Source organism: Pseudopipra pipra, chromosome 18, assembly GCF_036250125.1.
Source record: "Pseudopipra pipra isolate bDixPip1 chromosome 18, bDixPip1.hap1, whole genome shotgun sequence".
Classification (NCBI taxonomy): Eukaryota; Metazoa; Chordata; class Aves; order Passeriformes; family Pipridae; genus Pseudopipra; species Pseudopipra pipra.
Window position 1 is genome coordinate 14204278 of NC_087566.1, and position 25747 is coordinate 14230024.

The 25747-nt window shown below is 43.7% G+C and overlaps 2 protein-coding genes across 3 annotated transcripts in view; one reads left to right on the top strand and one right to left on the bottom strand.

Annotated features, from left to right (window-relative positions):
- The window catches only part of GNB1L (G protein subunit beta 1 like), a 41113-nt gene that overhangs the window by 7159 nt on the left and 8207 nt on the right, over nt 1–25747 (top strand). For both annotated transcript variants that reach the window (XM_064675309.1, XM_064675310.1), the window contains exons 2-5: nt 17832–17959; nt 18183–18308; nt 20171–20333; nt 23905–24003. In XM_064675309.1, the coding sequence (XP_064531379.1) occupies nt 17832–17959; nt 18183–18308; nt 20171–20333; nt 23905–24003 (516 nt within the window). The remainder of the gene's footprint in view (nt 1–17831; nt 17960–18182; nt 18309–20170; nt 20334–23904; nt 24004–25747) is intronic.
- The window catches only part of TBX1 (T-box transcription factor 1), a 180127-nt gene continuing 169895 nt past the window's right edge, over nt 15516–25747 (bottom strand). The window contains exon 9 of the transcript XR_010435126.1: nt 15516–24897. The gene's annotated coding sequence lies outside the window, so the exon portion shown is untranslated. The remainder of the gene's footprint in view (nt 24898–25747) is intronic.

The following is a 25747-nucleotide window of genomic DNA, read 5'->3' on the forward strand; positions in this document are numbered from 1 at the left end:
CAGCCCAGGTCCTTCAGTGGAGAGGCATGTGCAGACATGGCCCCTGTGGATTGAACTGTCTCACTGCTTCGCAGCTCTACTAGTTTTAGTCTCTGTATATGCCTTTGTTTTCCCCAGTGTCTAGTTTTGAGGTGCTGTGATAACTAACACAGTCAGGGCAGCAATTCCCTCTTTTCCCATATACCAACTCCACTATAAGCTTGCAGAAAAAAGTGAATCTGGAGGGAAACAGCTTAATTGCAACACTGAGCCTGAGAATCCTCGCACCTTAAATCTCACCATGGGATGTCTTAGGTCCTGACAGGTCACTCTTAAGCTCCTTTTGTGTTCTGTGATCTCTCTATGAAAATAATGTTTTAAAGGCATTTGCTTGTTTTATTACTAAATATTTTATTACTTGTTTTATTACTAAATAATTGAAATCTGTACTTAGCATTTAATTATAGTGATTTTATACCATAAATATTGTATAGTGCCTGATGATGTAATTGGGCATTTTTATAATAGCCCCCTCATTTTTAAAGTAAGGGGACAGTCTCTGAAATCCATGCCTTCATGCTCGTGCCCATTAAATGTGGTTGTCATTATCTAGTGCTGGCATATGTTCTTCCTAACTAGGATTGTCTTCTCTTTCATGCTGATGCTATCTCCATACTAGATTATTCCTGGCCCTGGTAGCACCCCAGGGCAGGAGTGGGAAGTAAATGTGTCCCATATGGCTGCTTCAGACAGCAGTTTTGGGTGTGGGGAGATGGGAAAGGAGAGACAAAGGTGGAGAGGCAGTGGGGTCTGCGTGCCTGGTCCTTCCCTCTCTGTCATAGAAGTAGTAGGGCAAGCAGAGGGGGAGAAGAGCCATGGCTTTCTGTACAGTCAGGCTGGTTAGGAGTAACCTGGGAGTACACTGCATGGGCCAGGAGTAAGCTGGGAGTACACTGCATGGGCCAGGAGTATGGTGGGAGTACACTGCATGGGCCAGGAGTATGGTGGGAGTACACTGCACGGGCCAGGAGTATGGTGGGAGTACACTGCATGGCCAGGAGTAACGTGGGAGTACACTGCATGGGCCAGGAGTATGGTGGGAGTACACTGCATGGCCAGGAGTATGGTGGGAGTACACTGCATGGCCAGGAGTAACGTGGGAGTACACTGCATGGGCCAGGAGTATGGTGGGAGTACACTGCATGGCCAGGAGTATGGTGGGAGTACACTGCATGACCAGGAGTATGGTGGGAGTACACTGCATGGCCAGGAGTATGGTGGGAGTACACTGCATGGCCAGGAGTATGGTGGGAGTACACTGCATGGGCCAGGAGTAAGCTGGGAGTACACTGCATGGGCCAGGAGTAAGCTGGGAGTACACTGCATGGGCCAGGAGTAAGCTGGGAGTACACTGCATGGGCCAGGAGTACGGTGGGAGTACACTGCATGGCCAGGAGTAAGCTGGGAGTACAGTGCATGGCCAGGAGTAAGCTGGGAGTACACTGCATGGCCAGGAGTACGGTGGGAGTACACTGCATGGGCCAGGAGTAAGCTGGGAGTACAGTGCATGGCCAGGAGTAAGCTGGGAGTACAGTGCATGGCCAGGAGTAAGCTGGGAGTACAGTGCATGGCCAGGAGTAAGCTGGGAGTACACTGCATGGCCAGGAGTAAGCTGGGAGTACAGTGCATGGCCAGGAGTAAGCTGGGAGTACAGTGCATGGCCAGGAGTAAGCTGGGAGTACAGTGCATGGCCAGGAGTAAGCTGGGAGCAGCAGCGGGCCAGGTGCCGTGTGCTCTGCGTGCCGGAGGCGGGAGCCGGGGAGGAACTGGCCTGAGTCAGCCGCTCCTGGAGCACCTCCTGGGCTGCTGCCGCCACGGGCAGCCCAATGCAAGACTGAGCCTGAAGGCTCCAGCGAGCTGATTGCAAATATTTTGCAGAAGTCTTATTTTCTGGTAATTACTTTAATATGATTCAGTGTTTTCTCTTTTGTCTGATCTTGTTATGAGCCTTCTTTGCCCACTGTGGGAGCAGGGCGAGCGTTCCCATGCCTCGTGCACCGTTCCTGCTGCCTTGCCCTGGGTTTTCATGGCTGGGAGTAGGGGCCGTTTGGAGTTGCTGGTTAATACAGCCAACCAACAGTGTGTCCTTTCAGAAAAATGACTGATCCTGGACCTGTTCTCGTGAAGCCTTTGAAACTACTAAGCTGTGTCAGATGGTGAGGGTAGAGCAATTTGTACAACTGGGGTCTGGGTACTGTTTGCCAGTTCACATTTCTAGTGATTCCTGAAATTAGAGCTCCTGGGGAAACCCAGAACTTTGCTTCTGAGGCAAGTGGTGTGTATGAACTGAGTCCAAGGCACCCAGTGTTCAACAGATATATGAAGAATGGCAGGATTTAAGTTCCAGTGCATCACCAACAGTATTTACTGGAGACTGATAATAACAGTGAACAGACTCATTCCATTCCCAGATCTCAAGGGTTTTAAAAATCCAGCAGAACCAACAAAATACCTAAAGCCCAGCCTCTGAAATCCAGCCAAGTTTTGTAAAGATTACGATGGTGGCTTCAAATAAATATAAATTGTGCTCTTTAAAGGTACAATTTATTTAAAAGGAATTATTTTGCCAAACCAATAACTAAACCAAGAAATAACAGATTAGGAGATTTAATATTATAATGTTTACAAAAAACCTTTCTAATATTTTTAATCCTTTTGCTTAACCATGTGATTCACATTTAATCCTAGTTAGACTAATTAATACATACATATCTTTATAGAGACTGTACATTTCTCCTAAGCAATTGACTGACCTGTGTTACCACAGGTGGGGGGAGAGAGGTGTAGAGTACAACTCACTTGCATAATCTCTTGCAAGTAGTAGAAAAAAATCTGTCTCACATTATACCTGCAAGAAATACATGGGTGCTCATAATTCATATTATCCCATAAAATTTAGAAGAGCATTCAGAGACTGCAAATGAAGGTAATTTATGTGTAAAACCTCATCCCTGAAGAATTTATTGCCATAGTAGGTATAATATACTTTGGCACAGACTTCTTCCCTGAAACTAGCACTTGCAGACTTGAAAAAGGAACATACCAAAGACCTTTCAGGTTAAACTGTAATCTTGTTTTATACAAAATGCAGTACTATGAAGACTTTTGTCTTTTGAGAGAGCTAAAATCAGTTGCTCAGTGAACACTCCATGGCTGTTGTTGCTGTGTGTGAACATCTTCACTATGCAGTAATCTCTTTAAAATCAGTGATAGGTTAGAGGTGTTACCTTTGTGTAATTATCGATGTATGTAAGTATTTTGGACTTAGTGGGAACTGAGGAAACTGCAGAAGTGGGTTCATATAAAACATTTCAATTTGCAGTATCTAAAAATGGGTATGTGCTTTGCAGAGATTGTTTGCAAGCCATGTCCTGAAGCCCAGATCTCATTTCTTCTTGCAAGGGCTGCACCGGGAACATGGGCCCTCATCTTCCTCTCTGCACTTGTGCAGAACTGCCAGATACTGGCCTGCCCTGCAGGAGGAATCCAAACTATTGGGTGACAAGGATAGTCCTGTGCCAGGTGAATTAGCTGGAATTCTCTCTGTTGCAGGAAGAAGGAACTTTTCTCTTGAAGGTGACGTGATTTTTGAGGTAGTGAAGATTTATCCCATCAAGGATGGCACTTTGCTACTAAGGAAAACCTGATGGGGCTCATATTTGAAGCACTGTGTTCAGTTCTCTGCTTTTTGAGATGGATTAGGTGGAGTAAGAGATGGTGCAGAAAATGACAACTGAAACTACTTGGGGAAATGGAACAACTGTCATACGAGGAGAATTGGGAAGTCTGGTACTCCTTAGAGAAAAACAGATATTTATTTATCACTGATATTTACAAGATCACGACAGTGATGAAAAAGCCAAACGTGAAACTGTTGCCTTCCAAATCCTGCAATGTAAGAACGAGAGGGCACTCAGTGAGAGAGTAGGAGATCAGGTTTATAAACAAAGAAAAGAAAATACTCCTTCATTCTCTGGAATTTCAGGTAGGGAATTTTTTGCCATGGGAGGCAGAGAAGGCAAGGATCTCAGCAGGTTCCAAAGGGCTCAGACAGTTCCCTAGGCAGCAGCACTGCAAATGGACAGTGCAGTTACTGCCCTGTGCCATCATTAACGCAGCAATTAGGTGTGAAGGGGGGGGAACAGGGACTGCAGAAGCAACCAGGCTTCTGTCTTTTCCCTAAACAGCCTCTCTCAGTAGCATGGCACTGTTGGAAATGGGGTGCCAGGCCTCAGGGACCAGCTGTCTGACCCTGCAGGGCATTTCTTTCTGCAGTGCAGTACCATACAGTGTTTTACTTTGAAAGGTTTTTATTGTTACTGCACTGAATTCTCATAAGGATAATAAAGAAAAAAAATGGTAGCAAGGGTGTTAATACTGCATTGTTGATACCTGAAATATTAATGTATTTAAAGTCTGATCCACTGATAGTCAAATGCCTGCCTGTTGCTGTGCATGTCACTAACATGGCATTTATTTGGAAAACGTACAACTTGGAAAATGAATTTTAAGTTTGTATGTTTATTTTTCTTGGCAGTGAGTTTTAGTTATCTCAGAAGGGAAAAGCTGTCCAGGTGCAGTGAAGCTGTATGGTGCCATGAGTGCTCCAGCAGGAAGGAATGCAGGACAAGTCTGCAGGGAGCTGGCTCAGAGCAGTTTCTCCATGCTCCAGTACTGTGTGCTACTGAGATGTCTTTGTGCTCCTTCCAAATAGGCCACGTTGAGCCAATGGAACAGAGCAGGGACTTGGGGCCAACCACATCCACGGATCAGGGGCCCACAGTTTGGGTCATGGTCCCTGTTCCAGGCACTGGGCTTTGGTGACACCACAAAGCTGGGGTGACATCCCTGCAGGTTGGGGCATCCTCCCCAGGCACCCTGTTCCTTGTGCTCCCCACCCCTGATGGCCCAGTCAAACCCTAAGGCTTTAGGCTGCTGCTTCTGCTGTAACAGCTGGCTCTTTATTACATCTGGAGCATTTAGAGACCTGTGAAGGGGTAAAAAGAATCACTATTTCACTTTAATATAGGGCACAGGAAAGTTCTTTAAAACGTGTTTGGGTTTTTTCTTGTAAAAAAAATTGTCTTCTGTATGCTTTATTTTTTTTTGTAGCATTAAGCATATCAACAAAAGCATTCTTTATTTTAATTAGAGAATGTGGGCTTTGCTCCCATGGAGACTTTTGAATATTTGTGTAGCTCCCATGCTCTGTGCACGAGCTTTTAGCAGGGCCACTTCCAGGAGCACAGAGCATACGAGTGCAGCTCGGGCTGGCTCCTGGGTGAGGGAACTGGTAGTGCTGGGCTGGTTTTGAGAAACCCAGCATAAACAAATGCTCACTCATGCTCTCAGGTGTGCAACTGGGAAACACTTCTGGCTTTTAATCAAAAGAAATGGAGAGTTTGGTTCATAGCAATATCTTCTCTTGTTTCAGTTAAATAAATGCTAACACAAAGGAAGAGCTTAAAACTGACTAAAGCCTCAGCTAACTGAGCTTTGGTTCTGTGAGAGTTTGATGTCATCATCCTTTCTGTTTTCCACTTCTCTGGGGAAGTATTTCAGCTATATGGCAAAAATAAACAAAAGAAACCTTTTAAATCTTCACACCTAAATACATTAATGCATATTTTTAGTTACTATTTACTTCTTGCAAATTTATCTTGATCTGACAAAAGTTTCACATGTATTGTTTTCTTAACAAAGATTTGACCTTCATCTTTATAGACGTGGTTTCACTATTCTTCCTATCAGCAGTAAGTTCAAAGGAGCACTTCTAAGCATGCAGGCAAACCCCAGCTCTATTGTGGAAAATAGAAATGTGTGGTTTATATCACGGGAGTTTAGAGAACAATGCAAAGGTCAATTGTGTTGCTTGCTCTCCTGTCACATGATGTGGGTGTGTATATGAATGCATCCCTGGAATTCCACTGTGGGATCTGCATCTTTGAAGCTGATGCTAAAATTACTGCCGAGGCTCTTCCAAAGGCGGATACTGATGGAAGATTCAATGAAATCGAAGGTCGCCAGCCTGGGAGGCGTTGAAAGATACCTGGCTATGATACTATTTCTGATTTAATAATGCCAATGGGAGGCTAGCCCTTTGTAATAATTAGGACTAATTACTGAAGAGGTGTTGACAGATGGGCTAAGAGGAAACAAACTGCCTTTATCCAGTGGCTTAGAGTCAGATTACTAGTCTTGTGTTATCTGTTTCTCAGAAAGTAGAAGCTTCAATCATTCACTAAGTCTTCAAAGGGGAAAGGGATCCCAACAATATACAGGATTGGGATGAAGCTATGAAATACGTCTTTGACTCAAAATGGCTAAATTAATCTCCTTTCCGTAAATTATCATACTTCTAAAGTCTGGGTTACAGATGGAGAATCTGATTGTAGTACTGAAAAATATGCGAAATCAATATTGATGACTGTCCTGTCGCTGCTTCTGCTTGTGGATTGGTTCCTTGCTGTCAATTCTATTAATATGAATTCTTTGATTCCCTCTTATGCCATTCCTGCTGTCCCGCTGAAATGGAGACAAGGGAAGTGTTTAGTACTCTGTGTTCGGTGCTTGTTCTGCACAGGTGTCATATCTGATCAAAACACAGAAAATAATCTGCCAGACTTAATTATTGGCCTTTTGAGCAGACAAGATCATGCGTATTTTAGGAAAAAAAACATATATTACAATAGAATTGCATTTACTGAGAAATTAGTCACTGATGTAGGATTTCCTTTTGAAGTATTTTTTCTCTCCTTTTGGATGTGGTGTCCCTCCAGGACCTGAGCATGAAGGAGATCCCATTGTCCAGTGGGGATGCAGTCAGCAGAGACATTCAGGGGTGGATGCTTTGGCACCAGAAGGAGCACTCACTGTGACTTACTGTAGGCAATGATTTAGAAGTCTAACAACCATCTTCTCAAATGACTCCTCCTGAGAGCTGTTCTTCCCGCTCTCCACCATAGCCAGGGTCTGGTTTGCTGAGAAGGATGGGATAAATGTGGTTGCACTCGATAGCATTTATAAGAAGACATAGCTTTCAATTATTTATTTACTTTTAACGAAAGAGGCCTTTTTTATTAGTGTTTAAATATTTATAACAGTTTTATTGTGCTGTAAAATTGGTTATACTTTGATCTAGATTTTCTGGTTTGAGATAATGGGTTGGTAAAAGTTTTCCTAATGAATTTGGTCAGAACATGACATAATCTGATTATCTGCCAAAAGACTGGCACTTCAGTTGCTGCCAGCATGGCAGCCTGGTACAATGGGGGCTGTTCAGCACACCTTCAAAGGCTGCAGTTCAAGTTCAGGGCCGGCAGAATTGTTCAAAGTTTCAAACTAATGCGGTGAAACAGTTTTGCATTTTTCACTACATTTTTGGTCAGGATTAGTTTCTTGTGGATGAGAGGAGTGGAGCCTGAAGTTACATGTGTAAACTGTAACTCCGTTCTGTTGCTTTGGAGTTATTTCTCTCCATTTGCTAAATAGTTAGTGTTACTCATTCAAATGTAGAGAAAGGACTGATCCGAGCATCACAGACACAGGAAGCAGTCAGGACCAGAAACTGGGAATTAAACATCATCAGTACTCAACCTGGGAAATGTGGAACCAGTTTTTTATAAATATCCCTCACATTTTAACAGTTTAACTGTTTGACATGTTTAATGTGTGAGCATATGCTCGTATGCTTGGAGATGAGCATATTTAACTAATGCATCCTATGTGCTTTTGTAAAATGGATCTAGATTTATGTGATCAAACTGGCATGAAAGAACAATTATGCGTTGTGTCTAAAGTATAAGCTTAGCCTTAAATGTTAAAATAAAGATTAATTTTTTCATTTGATATTTAGGTAATATTTGCCTTGTAAATGTCATTCCTGTTTGCAGTGGAGTTATAGTGATCCCTTTTAAATTTCTTGGACTAAACTGCTCTCCAGAAACTTGGCTTATCCAAATACTTATGCTGTATTGAATAGGCATCCTACCAGACAAATGGCACATACTATTAGTAATTAAGCTTGAATTTTGGGGGATATTTCATAGCATAAAAATAATAATAATCTGTAACTTTGAGTCATATATTTAAAAGTGATATACATAACACTGTCTTCTATTTCTTTTAATACTGAAGGGGTTCTTGGAGAAAGTAAAATACAAGTAGCAAATGGGACAGACTTTACTGAAATGCAATTGCTTCTGAGCTCGAGAGTTCACCTGAGTAAGGATTTAAAGTTTTAACCTAATGAATTGATGCAGACTGTCCACACTGCTTTGTTTCTTAGAACAGCCATGGGGCTCAGTGGCCGTGGGAAGGGACTGTCTGTGTCTGGATCAGTGAGTCCTGTGCCTGTGCCCCCTCAGGAGGTCACCCACTGTCCCTGCCCCAGGTTCTGCATCCACAGGGAATGACCCACAGTAATGCTGCTCTTGGAGATGTGTTGTGTTTGCACAGGAGCAGAAACCTTCCAAAGAGAAAATGCTTTATGAAATCCTGGTGCAGTGAACCCTGCCAACCCTCCCTCGTGTGAGCAGTCTCACCAATATCATCTGGCACTTTGGGCAGGCAGAGATCAGATCCACACTTTGGAATGCAAAACATGAGCTGGACACAAGTAGGAATTGCCCTCTTATTTAATATTCCTCCAGTGTTTATGTCAATTTGTCCTGTTTGCTGTTTGCAGTTTCAAAGTATATTTTTTAACTGTTCTGAGACAAATGCTGAGAATATAAACACAGGGGGTAGGACAGTACAATATTCTGATATAAATGTAGCTCCCACTTTGGCAATGCTGGTGAAGGACATAGCCTCTTCAATTAAGTGCAGTGTTTTTTCCCCTTTTAATGAGTATGTATTTTATGAATGTGTTTTGTACTTGTCTTTTAATTCTCTGAAATGCCAACTGTATCGTTAGTAAAAGGCCATATTTGGGGAGCACTGTCAGAGCTGGCAGTGCAGTTGAACTGAACTGCCTCCCTCTGCACGGCGTCTCCCTTGCTAAGGCAGGTACACGAGCAGGTATTTCATAAGCACAGACAACGTACAGCCAGGAACACAACTGAGGGGTTAAAAGCACATCAAAAGCAGATTGCTTCATTGTGTCTTCAGAAAGAGTCACTACTGAGTATCTCCTCCCACCAAATGTGCAAGAACTGCGAATTTCAGGGACGTTCACATTAAAAAAATAAAACTCGAGCACTTCTGACTGTGACCATCAGTCATTTTTACCTCAAGTATGGCCAAAGCAAAATAAAATACAACACTGCTAACTCTGTGTGCAATAGAATTTTTGTATGTATTTCTTTTATCAGAGTTTAATCCAAATACAGTATTTATAGAGTAAGAAAAGAATTTATATACTTTTGTTTTAGTTGAATCTAAGGTGGCTTGATGCAAAATTAAAATGCAGTGTCTTGTAAAACTTAGAGAGATACTGAAATTAATGTGGTTTTAAGATTAGTATGAAAATGGGCTTTGGTCTCTTTCTCCCTTATTGGTGACTGTGCCAGGTCAGCTCCTGAGCAGACCTCAGTGTCAATGGAAACAGCTCCGTTTCTGGGCATGGTCCTGTACATCAGGAATCAATTGATAAGTCATTGTGGGATGTATTTGAGAAGTATAAATTCATTTCCTATAGGTTATGTTTTATTATGTAGTATCATATTACATATACTTTTCCTTAATACTAAAAACTCTTGTTATACTTCACACTTTGAAGAAGAAAGTGTAGAAGACAAAATGTCATATGATTTGTGTTGTGTTTCATGTTCCTATGCCCTGTGGGAGGAAAAGAAAAGTAATAGAACAGACAAATAAATAAAGACGGTGTTGAAACTGGCATGACAGTTTGTGCTCTTGCACAACGGAACTGCAATCAATTTATTGTCTGCGTTGGGCAAGTGCCAGAATAACAGTATAATATTATACAAGAGTAGATTAATTAAAGTGTAATTAGAATGGAATAAATTAAACAATCATAAAAGTTTGTCATGGGAAAAATATGTGTTTAGAATTAATTAGTTTTCAAATAAAGTGATATTTTAATTGCTCAGAGTTACAGAATCCTTAATTGCAGACATACAATTCTGGCCCAAATAACTTCAGTTGCTGTAACAACTTGATATATTCCTTCTCTGTCAATTCTTTTTAATAGTTTGTTACTGAACAAGATTATTGCTGGAATGTCTGCTAAGATGTCTGGAAGACGTTTAATGAAGCCCAAGCTATCTGAGGACATTATTAGCTCTTGGAACCACAAGATTTGTGGCTGATGCTGCTCCGTGCAGCACCCCTAATTAAGGAGGATGGGCAGACAGAGCCCCGTGGCTGACAGATTGCTATGCATGGCTGAGCTACAGGCTGCTCAAAACAGGCTTTTGATGGTCCTTGGCTTATCAATTTTCTGCTAGATTACAATGATTTATCACATGCCCAAACTTAAATTCATGTTAGTTCTGCTGGTAGGGAACAGAGACACACTTGTATAAATACTTCTTTTCACTTACGTTGTGCTATATAAGTGTGTATTCATATTCTTCAGCTTTTCAAAGTGATTGGGCATTTGTCATCTTTTTTTCCCCTGATAATTTTATGCAGAGTGTGTTGCAGAGCTGAACTGCTATGGGCTTTTATGCTTTCTTTCTCCAAACACGGCTGGCTGTAGTTACATCTTTGCACTTTCCCAAGCAATTAATGGTTTCAGAAAGTAAAACAGATGGGTGTCTTTTCCCTCATCTGCAAAACGAACCTGTTTATGAAACCCTAGAATTTCATCTGTTTCAGCTGGATTTCAGGCTGTGTTTTAGGCTCCCTTATTAAAAGCTGGTGTAATTACATGAGAGGCAGGGGCTCTCATGTTTTCAGACCCCATATTTTTGGCTTCAGTGTATCCATGATATTTGGCTGTCTCCAAAATGTTTACTTCAGTAATATTTGCAATGCCCAAAATGTTTAACTGTGTTAAAAAAGGTCACCCAGCTGATAGCTGAAGGCACATATGTCAGAATGAAAGACTGAAAAAAAATTATCAGTCCGACACAGTGGGAGCATTAGAATGATTAATGTTTATGTTAATTTATGGCTTTTACATATTGATTAATAGCTTTTTGTTTCAGTGACCAAAATGTGTAAGTGGCAATGAGATCCATATGCTAACTCAGTGTCTTTCAAATGATTACAATCGTTCTTAGTTTTGTTCCCATGCTGAATCTGTGTTTTCATATAGAAAGCAATTGTTGTGCAGCGACTTTTTTTTAAAACTTGCAGATGGAGGTATTTGAAAGTGGACCTCGAGACACAGCCCGGGGTGTCAGTGTTCCTGAAGGTTACACACTGACATTTATACACGTTTTTCTTGCAAACTTCATTCCCTTAAATCGTAATGTGTTTTAGCCTGGCTCAGGTAAGGAATGCTGGCAGAGAAGGTGCTCACCCTGGGAGGAGCCACTACCTGGGTGAAATCATTAAATGGGTTGTGTTGCAGGAGGGTTATTTGTCATTTGCTTTCCGGCTCCCAGAAGGTTTCTTGGCATATCACCAATTGCTGATAAGCAGTTTTGTTTGCTATCTGTCCATTGACTATTACAATTAAAATGTGGAAACTTCTGTCATTCGTTGTCTAAATGTCAGGAGAGAGGGTAATTTTGGGGATCTCCTGAGAAAGGATGAAGTCCTGACTTCCCTTGAAGTCAGTGGGAAATGGAAGTTCTCAGCACTTCTCCAAGGGAGACTTTGGAAGTGTTTTCTGTCCTTGTTAGTCATTAGGAATTATTTGGTGAGTATTTAGAACGAAAGCTCTGACAGTGTTCGGTGTTCCCAAGCTGTAAGAGGAAGGGCTCTTGTCAGCTGCAGTGCTGGCTGTGTGGCAGCAGATTTATGGTCTCAGCTCGTCCAGGATTGTATAACCAGGTCGTATAAATCACTGCATTCCCTCTGACACGGACGTGTCACTAACCAGCAAGGTTTGCAAGCAAGAGAGAAACCTATCTCCAGTGTCTGGGTACTGTATTTTCTAGTGCAAGTACAAGCACACTAATGAACGCTCCCAGTCCATTGGTGTGATTTTTAAAAAATTATTATTGTTATTTTTATCATAATGATTTTAGGGTTTGAAGTCACAAATACACATCACTGTGCTAATCTCTATTTTGGTAGTTGTAAGTAGTAATGTGAAAAATAACCAATTTAAAAGAAGGCATTTGGTTATCCTTCTGCAAATTAGGAGTGCTGTATTTATTACATTTACTGGCTAAATCAAAAATTCCTACTACTTCTAATTTCTGTTTTACATCAATTTCCTGATTTAAAGATTTCTACTGATTGCTTCCACTTGAAATAAATTATTTTTTTAATTAGCTCTAAATAAAGCCTAGAAATGTAATAAATTTTCTATCTCAGTTTAGCACCAAGGATAGAAATGGGAGTTTTAAATTGAGAGCTGCATTGTTATTTGACTGACAAATGACTTTTCATATATTCTGGGGCTCTGACCTTTGCACCTATTTGTGTAGCGCTCCCACATCTCTTGATCAAGGCTCTGCTGCTTTTACTTTTACCAGTGCACGTTTCTGTCTTTGCAGACAACAGACATGTCGTGTGTTTTGAGCAACTGCAGTAAGAATGCAAAAAGCAGGAGGGCCTGGCTTCGGGATTTTCATTCTTCCCTAAGTGTTTGTATGTGGTAGCTTCTTACAGGACCCCAAAAGGCATTTCTTGGTCCACTCAGTTACTCTGCACCTCAGGTGCAAGGAGATTTCTTCAGATGACTCTCTCACAACATCCCTTTGCATTGCTGACTTCCCTGTTCCAGTGTGTTCTATCATTTTTTGGTTTGTACATGCAAAACCAAAAGCTGGGCTTAAAAACTTGTCACAGCATGTCTGAAGAATAGTTTACCGACCTATAGACCTGCTTTGAGACCATTTGTAGTCAATAACCTACAAAAATTCACTTTTGCAGTCAGATGAGGTGAACTTTAACTCGTTCAGCTTGTGGGGATTTGACTGGCATCTCTTTTGATGATGTGTGGAAACGCTACTCATTAAATGGGTTCTTGTAGCCCTAAACTGCTGTTCTCCACTTCCTAGACGTGCCCTGTAATTGCTTGGGCTGAGAGTGGTTCCTGTTTCACCGCTGTGAAACCTCCTCGTCCGCGGGGGTTGGAGCCTGGAGCTGTGGGAACGCTGGGTTTGGAAGGCTCATCCCGCAGGGATCCCTGCTGGGGGTGAGCAGTGGAGACTGCAATGGAATGGGAGACACAGAGCTGCTGGTGTTGCACTGTTATCCTGAGGGAGGGTTCCTCTGGCAGCGTGTACCCCATTCCCAAAGCCCTGGTGCCCCATTCCCAAAGCCCTGGTGCCCCATTCCCAAAGCCCTGGTGCCGTGGAGTGTCCCGGCCGGGCAGGGGGCACGGCACTGCAGCCTGGGAAAGGGCTTTTGTGTGAGGGGAAAAGACACACAGCCTGCAAGGGGGCAAGGACAATTTATTCACATCTTCCTGAACTCGTTCTTTGCTCTGGTTTTCCTTTGGGAGGGTGGCACCTGGTAGACTAGGAATTTTCAAAAAATAACAGGGATTTCATATATCTGTTTGTGAGCACACCTGGATGTGTTGGATATTTTGCAGTAGTAATTATGTCTGCACACCTGCTAGTTTCAGTCCCAAAACAGTTTGCCAGACATGCCTAGAGAGATTTATTTCTCCTATACCTGAAAAAGCTCTTTTACCACTGAGTTTTTACTACTCTAAATAAGCCTAAAGAAAAAAAAAAGAGGATTTTTTTCTTGTCTTTGCTTGAGCCATTGGTATCTCAAACTGAACTGTGGAGTTTGTTAGGGGGAGGAGGGTGTTTGGATGATATTTTAATAGCAATTTGTTTTTGCTTCAATGTGTGATAGAAATACAAGTGACAGGAGTGGGAACAGGAGAGTTGCTGAATTCTGCTGGAATTTTTCCTGTGGGAATCTGTTAATGTTTTTAATTCTCTGAGAGATTTTTCTAAGGTAATCCTTTTGACATTTACATATTTTAAATGACTCTCATTAAATAAAAGCTTAACTTTTTTATATCGAATGCTGAAGTGATGATACTGGAATACCACTGCATAGAAATTCAAATGGTTTGAGGATTATTCTAATTGCAACCTAAGCAAAGTAAGATTTGTGAGGGATATTAGTAGAGAATTGTTCTCTAAAATAAGGTAGGTTTGAAGGAAGTTGGATTGTTCTGGCATTTAGCAGATGCATTTTTTTAGACCAAACCCTTTTTGGTTTTAGTGCACGGTGCACTTGGCTGTTTGCTAATTGAAGCCCTCGTTTGGACAAGCGTGGCTTCCACTCCTCACTCGTGGAGCAAATGTGAGCTGTGCAGGAGCCCCGGGCTGTGCCCCTGTCACAGTCCTTGTCCCTGTCTGTGTCCCCAGGGCTGGCTCAGCCCCTGCAGGGCGGTGCTGAGACAGGCAGGGAGGGCTGGAAGAAATAAGAAGTGGAACATCTTTCAAAAGAAAGAGCGGGATGGTGAGTGTTGCATCTCTTGCAGGGGACACCCTCTTGCAAGCAAATACTGCCATAAGAAAATGATTGCTGTATTCGTGTCTTTGAACTCCTTTCCCGGGAGGCAGGAGGCACAGCACGAGGAGATCTCTGGGACATACATACAGTGTAGCCCTTTTAAAACATACAGTGTAGCCCTGCTTTTACATGAACTTTCTTCTGTAGGTTGCACTTCGCTTGTTCAAGCCCTTGAGCCAGAATTTGCTCTCAGACCAGACTAAATACTAAGCAAATTCATTTAATTAAATTTGTTGCAGATATCCTCAGTTAAGAAGAACAGATTGGTCTCCCTGAGGCTAGATGGCATTAACAAGAAAATAAATGTTGTGCTAATTAGAGAACTCATTTTCAGACACCTGGGGTGAAACTTTAAAAAGTCCTAGAGATGTAGGATTGAAAATTCATTTGGAAATGAATCTTAGGCTTCTAAATCACTTAGGCACTTTTGAAAAATTTCCCCAGAGGCTTTAACCATCTCACAATCGTCATATTTAGCATGTTTGTAGCTGTCTGCTCAGCAAAGCACAGTGTAACCATTATCTGTTCGTATCAGTGCACCACAAGGTAGTTCATTATCCCTGGAAGTAAGGGAGAGACTGAGCTACCTGCTGAGCTGAAGGTAGGCTGAATATCATTGTTTTGAGGATGCTGTGTGTCAACAGGAACAGACTGATGCTTTCTTGGAGTTGTTAAAGCACTGGTACACTAAATGTCCATCTATTTGCAACCTCATGGGACTTTCTGTACCTAAGAACTTTTAATTAAATCTTGGTCTTTGGTGACTTGTCCAGGCTCCTGGATAAAGACAGCACAGATGCAATTTTATAGTTCAGCACTTGCTGGAAGGAGAATGAGACACTTAATACTGTCACACTGCCATTCCTCTGCCAGATTGTGATAGGAAGTAATAAGGAGTCATAAGCTCAATAAAAATTGGGTTTAATATTAAGCCAAATTTCCAGATTCACATATATGATTAGCAGAAAAGTAAGGAAAGAACCAGGCTCCAAAGAGCAAAAAGTCCCTTCATTTGCTTACAGCTCAGAAGTATGTTTTCAGTAGTTGGTTTTTTCTCTTGTAACCGGTCTGAGGATTGTTCTGAACCCTCCTCCTTGTAAAGACATGCATTAGTAGCGTCTGTTTGATGCCAGGTAAAGCCTTCCCACAGCCACGCACACACTGCTGTCTGTCAGCAGAAACCTGTGGGGGTAATTAGACAAACGCTGTTAAAAGCCTGCCTTGTAATCCCAGCTGGCCCTGGGCTGGCTCGGCTCTGCCTCGTGCTGAGCACGGGGAGTGCTGCACCCTCGGACCAGCCCCCAGCTCCTCACACTGACAGGGCTCCACAGAGGGGGGCTGAGGGCACCAGCACACAGCTGGGGTGCCCAGAGAGGGACCCCTGGGCACAGAATCCTCCCTCTCACGGGTTTGTAACCCAGGGTACAGGTGTAACGTGTACAGCAGGGTACAGATGGGCACCCAGGAGCTGGATCTCGCCATGGGGCCAACCTGTACATCGTGTAATGCCTGTCAGGAGCCTGGATCCGCCGACAGCATCATAAAACAGATGAGTCAGGGCCCTAAAACACGGAGGGGACCCACTGAGCTCATCATTTTCATACCTAATTACACAGTGCTATTGAGAGAGAACTGCACATTATGCTGCACATTATGTTTCATCACTAGTTCTAAAAGATAATTGCATTTAATTAGGACCTATAGATACCATGGTGATTACTGATCTATAAACACTCAAGGTAGACCTGCAAATGAGGTGCAGCAGCAAGTGCATCCACTGAACACGATTCAAAAGTGATGCTGAGGGGCGATGACGAACAGTTGAGCTGTTTTACATGGAACTTGTAGCTCTAGTGCTCTGTTCTGATTCACTGCAATCCCTCTGCTGTGAGCCAGCAGGCAGACAAACACCTGCTGATCTTCCTTACTGAATTTAGCAAAATTTTTGTCTAATCTGGGGTAATATATGCATGAGTAGGCAAAAGTGACAAGAGTTGACATCTGTAGTGGCGAAAGATGACCTTTTCTGTGTGAAGTCAGGTCAGAAATGAAGAAGCAAACATAAAGCATAGCTAGTAATGCCACAGATAAGGCAGTAAACACTTTTCGTGGTGAATATATTTTTTGTAATGGACATTATAACACATTTTCCAATGAATTGCAAATTGCAGTTCCAGTCAAAGAAGCTGCTGGTTCCCTTGTCCCAGCACAGGGTCATTTGCAGCAAGTCAGAACACAGAAAAGTCATTCTCATCCTTCTCTGGTACTTGTGCAGAGCTGCCTGTGCAGGTGTTCTGTGACTGGAAATACCTGGCGAGGGTGCCAGGGCAGGGAGAGCTGCCTGTGGGAATGGCACGGGCTGGGTTTGTGGGAATGGCACAGGCTGGGCCTGTGGGAATGGCACGGGCTGTCCCTGGGAGCTCATCAGGAACTGTCCTTTGTGTTTCCCTCATGGGACAGGGCAGCTCCTTCCCCAAACAGCAGTCCTGTTCTGTGCTGAGCCCGACCACCTTTGAACCGATGACATGAAGCTGAAGGTATCCATCCCTTTTGGTCCTTTAGGGAATACAAACTGCTTGGAATAAAATGTTTAACACAGTAGTCACTGAGTGTGAAATACTGCATTTCTTTTTTCCTGTAACTGTGCTTGGAACCAAAAATTCAAACACTCAAGAGTAATGGAATTCTTGTGTGCACCAGAACTCCAGTCTCATCAGAAATCCTTTGCAGTTGATATGTTCACTGCAGTGCTTTCTGGAAACGGTTGTGAGGGGAAACACACAAGTAGTATTTTTATGGGGAGGAAGGGGAAAGACTTAGCCAAGGGGCTAAAGGGAATGATGAATTGCTTGCCCACTGAAATTATGGGTATCCAGTTTCTTGTGTTGTGTGGCTCTTGCCCTTTGCAGCGGGGAGAACAGGTGACCAATTTTGTATTTCCGAGAGCGTGAGGGGGGTGTGTGTGGCCAGCTCAGCACCTCCCTGACAGAGCAGTGCAGCAAAGAGCAGGCTGGGCACTGCTTCACAGCTGCTGTTCAGAGGAAATGCTTTACCCTGAGCTGTGTGGCAAATAGAAATACATTCAGTAATGATAATTCAAAGAGCAAAGGGACCAGGAAAAGCAACGTCCTGCTCAGAATATATTCAAAGTTGTCATTTCACTTTACCTTTCATTTTGCCTTCCCCTCGCTAATATCTGTGTCTTCTTCTCACCCCCACAGTTCATTGCTGGGATGGCTCTGCCACCTCCAGATCCCCAGTTTGTGCTCAGAGGTACCAGTGCTGCCATCCACACTCTGCACTTCTCCTGTGGAGGCCAAGAACCCGATCTCCCTGTTCTGTTCTCTGGGTAAGGAAACCAGGATTTCTGGCTGCTCTGAGTGTGCTCGTTTCCTTTTAAAAACAAGTGTATTCTTTTGACAAAGTGTGTCTGGAGAAAACAGCAGCGTGTGGTTGTGAATGATGGGTGTGCTGTCTGTGCACACACCTTCAGTTTTGGAAACAAAACGAAAAGCATCAGACTGATCACCTGAATGCAGTGGTCACACTAAACCATCTGTTCCTATTGCCAGCTCTGAGAACGGGCTCATCCATGTCTGGAACCTGAAAACACACAGAGTGGACACAGCACTGGATGGCCATGGACGAAAATCTGTCTACTGTGTGGAGACAATGGGTGGTAAAGACAGACTCCTCAGGTGAGCAAAGCAGAGGAGAACCAGGGAAATAGTTCTTGTCTCTGGGATGGACACGACTGAAGGGAAAAAAGTCTCGTAATTCTGGAGTCACTGAAAGTCTCCCCAACACGTGGAAATGCACTGAAGTACAAAATACAAAGAAACTCTAGAATGAAAAGTGGGGGGAAATAGAAATTATTTCTTTATTATGTGAATGTTATGACATCACAACTTGGGATCCACAGTGCCTTTATTACTGCACTGAGATCAGGGGCGGTGTTTGGGTAAAGGAAATACATTTGGATTTGAAGTTGAAAAACCTTTCACAGCTGGTTCTCAGGGAATATTGATATAAAGAGTTTGTGAATAGAGGGGAGGGAGAAAAGGGAAGGAAAGAAGAGAAGAATCAGAGATGGAGAGTGGAAGACTGAAAATGAGCAAGAATGCTGAGTTTCATGCCTTTGCTTTGTTGCAAAATATCCTCTTGTTTAGCAAGGGAAGGTTGGGTAGATTTGTGTATTTTGGATTAGACAGGTGATCTAGAGTAGATGCCAAAGTGTCTGTATGATTAGGAGGTGTTCTGACATGTTTATCTAGAGAAGACATCTCATAATATACGTGGAACTCATTAGCATTTATATTTCTTATCTGCCTAGGTACAATTCTCAACACTCTTCCCCATAAAATCATATTGAATGAACATTGTTTGTATAATTATAGAGTTCTTCCATACCTCTATTTCTGCTGTATAGTTATAACAGTTCACATAGCAGTGCAATTTTAGGACAGCAGGTACCTGTATTTTGGATTTCTCTCTTCTAAAGCTAAATCACAACGATTTCTTGCAGCACCACATTGTTTGTATTCCCAGTGCTGTAAATGTTGTGTCAGCTTGTCACTCAGCTGAACAGTAGGTGGGAGTTTCTGTATTGACTGAAGAAGTCCCAACGGTCTGCAGATTCACATCTCCTCTGTTTTGGTTTCATACTTCATCAGGTGATCCAGTTAATTAAAGTAACACATGGAGAAGGGATTTTTGGTGACTCCTTGGCCCAGGGGTAGCATGAGGACATATGCCCTGTGCTCCTGTAGTTTATGGACTGGAAGTTTCTCCACAGCAGTACCTTGTTCCAGAGGCAGTGGGATCCCAGAACCCTGCACCAATTCCTGCTGTGCCCTTTGGGCTCCTGGGCTGGGAGAGCCCCCGAGGGCTGTGCCCAGTCAGAGTGAGCTGCACTTGTACCTCAGGGCTCAGGGGGGTGTTTGAGCATTCAACATTTGGTGTTTAATTGCTGCCAGTCCCTCTCCTGTCCTGTCTCCACACGTGGCAGTCCCACCAGCCCTCTCTGCCCTCCCTGTGCCTGTGGGACATTGCCCACTGAATAACTGTAGCTTTTTATTTATCTCTGACACCGTCTGTATTGTCTTGCTGCTTGTCTTTCAGCTGTCAACACATGACATTTCCATTTCATTGCTAGGGTGAACGAGTGTTACACGTGTGGCTCTCTGGGTACTTTTGTTTCCTTTTAAATTAGATCTGATTAATGGTAAAATATAAATCTTTTTATCGTGAATATGTTCAAATGCTCATGAGACTTTATAAATACATGCATACACATCAATAGCATAACTGGGCTCGCTCAAGCCTCTCTCCACATGGCAACAGCCCGCTGGGACTGCAGGGTGTCTGTCTGGCTCTCGGGCCCTCCCTCCTCCCGGCCACTTCTGCAGAAGGGACCCGTTAATTACAGACCCCATTGACACCCCCCAGCTGCACTGAGCTCAGTGCACTCCTGCCTGGGCCAGCCTCAGTTTGAGCTGCTGCCCTGCAGGCAGAGGGCTCTGGGACCTGCAGCTCACAGATGTGTGTGTCACTGTCACAGCCAGGGTCGGGACCAGAGGATCTGCCTGTGGGATTTAGCAGAGGGCCGGACCTCGGTGACGGACTCTGTCTGCACGGAGCACGTGGGATTCTGCAGGTGCTCTCTGGTGCAGCTGGCACAGGGACGCTGGCTGATGGCCACGGCAGCCAAAGGCCTGCAGGAGGTAGGACCTGTCTCTTTTCCTGGTGCTTGGGAGGTTGCCTTTGTTACTGAAATGACATCGTTCAGGAGGGGAGCTCTCGAATTCTCTGCTCAAGAGAGGGCAGCACAAGAAATCTTTGGGGTTCTAATCACTAATTTTACTGCCACAAAGATGACTGAATTCTATAACTCCTGCTCTAATGACAGGGACACCAGCCCGAGGTTTGTCTGACACTTAAGTATTTGCAGCGACTGCTGGTCTTCACATGCAGGAGTTTTGAAAACTCTTCTGGTGCTGCTGGATACTGGGAACAGGAGTCTTTGTGGGGAACTCCTGGTCAGCAGGTCTGCCATCAGGTGGAGGTGCTCAGCTCCCCTCTGAGCAGGGGAGGGGCTCATTTGTAACGTGATCCGGGGCCTTTCACCCCGGGCTAATTCCTTCCCTGGGACTGGGGCTGGAAACAGCTGAATTACGATTAGTGGCCAGAGGTTTGCTCAGTGTGAGATAATTGCAGGGTCGGTTTCAGTTCCTACTGAAATGTCCACATCTAATACCACTGGCACTGCACTCACTGACTGACAGCTTTGTTGGCAGCTTCCACTTCTGCTTTGTAGAAATCATAGCTTTGTTTTCTACAAAGGACTGTTTTGAGGACATCATATTAAAAGAAATTATTTCAAATACTTGACATCAAAATACCAAAAAAGTGGCATAAATATGAAAAGAAATATTGTAGCTCACTACAACTTGTTGATGAGCATATAAGTTCAGATGCTTTTCTGGTCTGTATCTTGAAACTAAAAGTTGCATATTTTATACACATGAAGTAATAAGTGCCTGTATTGCAAGAAAATACGAACTCTTTATTATTCAAAAGTTAAGCACATATTTAAGTACTTTGCTGGCCCACAGCCAGATTGTTCAGCCTTTCACAGCACTAAGCCTGCAGACACAACCACTGCACCACTAAGTACAACCACCCTGTGCCATACCTTGTTCTGATCAAACAAAGAACTCCCTCCATTTTGCTCAATAATGTGTCAGTTAAACAAAACTGACAAGTGCATTCTGCGGTAAAAATTAAATACTCATCTGACCCAAACAGGACACCCCAGGCTCGCTCACAGCTCATCCCTGGTTTGTTCTCATTTGTTTGCTTGGGCCCTGCAGGGGAGGATCATTTGCTGTGTCCTCAGGTAGAAGAGTCCCACTCTGGGTGTGCCCCTTGCACTAGAACCGTGTCACGTTTCCATAAGTTCACAGGAGCTCCCATAATATACAGTCCTTCCAAATAGGCAGCACTGTGTGAGATGCAGTACATTTCCAGCTTATGATTAAAATTAAGACTTAATAAGTGTTTATGCTTGGCTGGTGCCCAAAAAAAGAGTAATTTTGTCTTAAAGCAGGTTCAGTCCATAAATAATGAGATCTGAACAGGCATTTATTTGTTCATGATTGCATTTAAATCACCAATTATGAGTTACACGCACTTTTCTTGCCAATTTGCCAGAAACATGTTAAAAGCTTTATTAATGTGAAAAAGAAAAAGGGTGTGTTTCCTTGTGGCCAGTTTTAGCCACCCAGGAACACTATTAACCTCAGGCAAAGGCAAATCTTTCTTCTATTAAGCAAAACCAACATAAACACAGCACTTCAAGTTTTAGGTTACAGTTGTCAAAATATATGAAATAGTATTTATTTCTAAGGCTCAGTTACTTTTAATGCAGACAGCCTCTGGAACTGCCAGTCCAGCACAGGCAGCAGCTCATGCCTGCCTGCCTTCTGCACAAAGCTTTGCTCACTGGGTTTTCTTTGGCCTTTGCAAGCCCAACTGTGGCCCTGGTACCAGTTCATCTGTTTTCAGTCAAGGGAGAGCGAAGGTTTTTTCCTTTTAACCTGCAGAAGTGCATTTATCACACTACACTTACCCTTCCTCATTACGTCGCAGTTGCAGTTTCAGTCTTGCCTAGGAGGCAATGCCCTTTGGAGAGACAGTGATGAAAGATGCAAGATGAGGGCAGGTCATCCTCATATTTACAGCCCATTTCCTGCCACAGCTAACTTGGTTATTATGTTGATAGCAAGAAAGTTGCCAAGAGAAAAGCATCTTTTGTTAAGAGTGTAGCTCCAAAGAACCAGAATTCCCAGCTGATGAGCCTTTGGTCTGTTCCAGGTTTGGCTGCAGACTGGATGGCTCTTGGCTGTAGTCACTGCTCCTCCAGCGTGGGGAACAGCTTCCTGCTCTGGCCCCGTGGCTCTGGGAGCGCCGTGTGTGCTGAGTGCGGTGTGTGCTGAGTGCGGTGTGTGCTGTGGTGTGACTGCGGTGCCGCAGTCCTCGAGAGCAGCTGGCTGCTGGCAGGCTGGCTCACAGCCTCCAGAAAGAGGAAGATGTTCTGGCAGGCTTTGAACTAAAGGGATGGGATTGGAAACCATCGCAGCTGCCGTGGTCGTGATTGATGGCTCCCCGCGGAGCCGTGTTTGTGGAGCAGCTCCCCGATGCCCCGGGAGGTTCCGCCCCGGGGCCGTCCGGCAGCGCCGCCGGGCTCCTGCCCCTTCCGAAAGGGCCCAGGACGGCCGGGTGCTCATTTACCAAACGGTTCGAGTCGTTTAATTTTACAACATAATGCAGACCATTGTTTACTTAATTAAAAGAAAAGATCACCTTGGTGATTAGGGGTGTGTTTGAGAAACAGCCATGTTTCTGGCAGCAAGGTTTTGATACTCAAGAGCTTCTATTTCTTCATAGTTCCAGGCTTGAGAACCAGCCCAGAGCTGAGGCACTGCCACGTCAGTCAAGACTCAAAACCTTCCAGTGCCAAACAGAAAAGGCAGACTCCTGATCTTGCCTGCCATCATCCTGAGGTGGAAATGAGCTTCTTCCTTGGCAGAGGAATGACTTGCCCAATGTTTAAAAAAAAAATCCAGAAAAACACTAGATCCGTAATTCATTACCATCAGTGCAAGCAACAGGGGAAGCTGCTCTGTAGAGAGAGCAGGTGTTTAACACAGCATTGTCTGAGCCTGCTTTGAACAGGGTCAGACAACATTGTGTTAAAAATACCTGTGTGCTGAGGCTGCTGCAGCCGGGGAGCCCAGTGAGTCTGGGCTACACTTTGTCAGTGCAGTCGGCAGGAAATAAAACATCCTCCTGGCATACACACACTGCCTCTACTTCTGTGTTACCACAAAGGCACAGAGCAGAGAATGCAAGTGTCCAGAGGGGAACACAGCCAAAAAATTAGCAACAGAGAGGGAAAAAGGAGAAAGGAAGCAGGGCTGTGTTCTCAGTTTAAGCAGTCTGCAGTGTTATCTGTTGTGTGCACATGTCATCTACTGTTTGGAAAGAAGACTGTAATGCAGATGAACTGGAGGAGTGGAGAAGAAGATGTGCTCGCTCTGTTCCTAAAACAATGCACTTCTTTAGAGAGCTGGAGATTCCCCTACAGCTCCAATTTAGCATGCATTCCTCATCTTCCTGCAGACAGTTCTGGAGGAGCTTATACTAACCTTAATCACCTTAAAAGACTTGTGTTTTTAAGAGCAGAATTTTGACCTGGAGCCTGACCAACTCCTCTTGTTTTCCTGATGTCAGGTTCAGGTTTTGGAGCTGCCATCCAAGACGTCAGTCTGTACCTTGAAGCCAGAGGTGGGTGCCAAGCTGGGCATGCCCATGTGTCTGAAGTTATGGCAGGTAAGGCAAGAGTGCCTGCTAATTGTGAAATGTTTTCCCTGTGATTCATTTTATATGAAGCACATGAATCTTTCTTCACTTGGATTTTGATTTATTATCAAACCAATCAAGTAATTATACTATTAAAGGGGGGAAAGATTTGTGAACATCCTTAATGTAACTTTCAGAGCTTTCCAAGCTTTAATGGAAGATTTGCAAATGCTCGGGAAAAGCTTTATATCCTTAGGACAGATACACTTTTTGCATCAATCAAGAGGAAAATGAATGACTTACCAAAGCCACTTGTTTGATATGGTTTCTCACTGCATTAAGAATGATGAGAAATGACTGGGTTGCCTGAAAACTGTGATTTTAATGGCAGATTACATTCACTTCAATGCCCTCAGGACGAGGAAGCACTCTATGAACATTTCTATTCCAGACATACAATAGGAACAAAATATTTATGGTGGTACTGACTTTGGGCAAAAAGGTAAATAAAAGCAGTTAGTGAAAAATAACCATATTTGCAGAATATTTAGCCAATAATGTTTATGGGCTGCCAACAGTGAATGACAAGTAATAGAAAAAGGTGGCAGTAGAGGGAGGAAGGAGTTGAAGTGATTGGCTCTAAATCTCCAAAGAATTGGTGGCAAAGCTGATTCCCATTTAACCCCCTGACCACACACTGTGACAGGTCTGCAGGACCATCCATGCTGATGCCAAATGTGTAGTTCCTGCAGGCTCATCTCAACATTTGTGTTGGTTTCAGGTGAAAACATTCTCAATCAGAGTTTGAGGCCTTAGTGTCTTCACTCAAAGTCCTGAACCAAATGAAATCTAGAGGAATTCATTTGCTGACGTCAGACAAAAGTAGGAGAGGCCACTGTTCAAGTCCCATGCTGTAATTAAAGACTAGGAAAAAAATAGAAGGAAAATTAAATAGACTGATTAGGCTTTTATTAAACAAAGTTTCTCCTAAAAATGCAGTCAGTGTTCAGTGCTCAATGAAATGAATGGGGCTTTCTGTCTCCTGGACATTTTTTAATAAGATGGAGATAACTGAGGAAATGTTCAGTGTTGAAAATTTTGTTGCCTGTATAAGAAGTCCTCTGTCTTGCCATATTTTCTGCATGCATTAATATTGCTATTCCTCTAGGAAGCAGAGCAGGTGCAGAGTCTTAATTTCATGTAGTTTTTAATTTTGTTGCCAGTGGGGATAAAGCAGAGAACTGGGAACTGGGAGAGGTAAATTATTCCATGCAGATTCTGACTCTGAGAACTCACCATAACTTCCTAGACCGCACCAGGCAAGTACAGCTAATCCCTGACAGTCTCACAGCTGTGTCTGCTCTTTTACAAATGTGTGCGACTTGGTTTGAAAGCGTGGGGAGCAGGACACCCTTAAGGGCAAATAATTCCATGTGGGGTACCAGAGTGATGCTCTGCATTCAGTCTGTGGTGGCACTGAAGTGGCTCTCTGAGCAGCCCTGTCAGCACAGAAGAGCAGAGCAGGGGCTCAGCCCCTCCTGAGCAGGATCTCTGCACACAGCTGGGCTGGGCAGTGCAGACCAGGGGATGGGCACTCCAGGGGGTGCCTGAGAGACTGTTTGGTGTTGGTGAGGGCACAGGGAATGAACAAGTTGGAACAGAGGCTGACAGGGAGAGAGCCCCAGGATGGTCTGAAGGAATTCTGCTGGGGTGGCTGGCCAGGGAGAGCTGGGGCTGCAGGCAGGGACCATCCTGTGTGCCAGGGAGCCAAGGC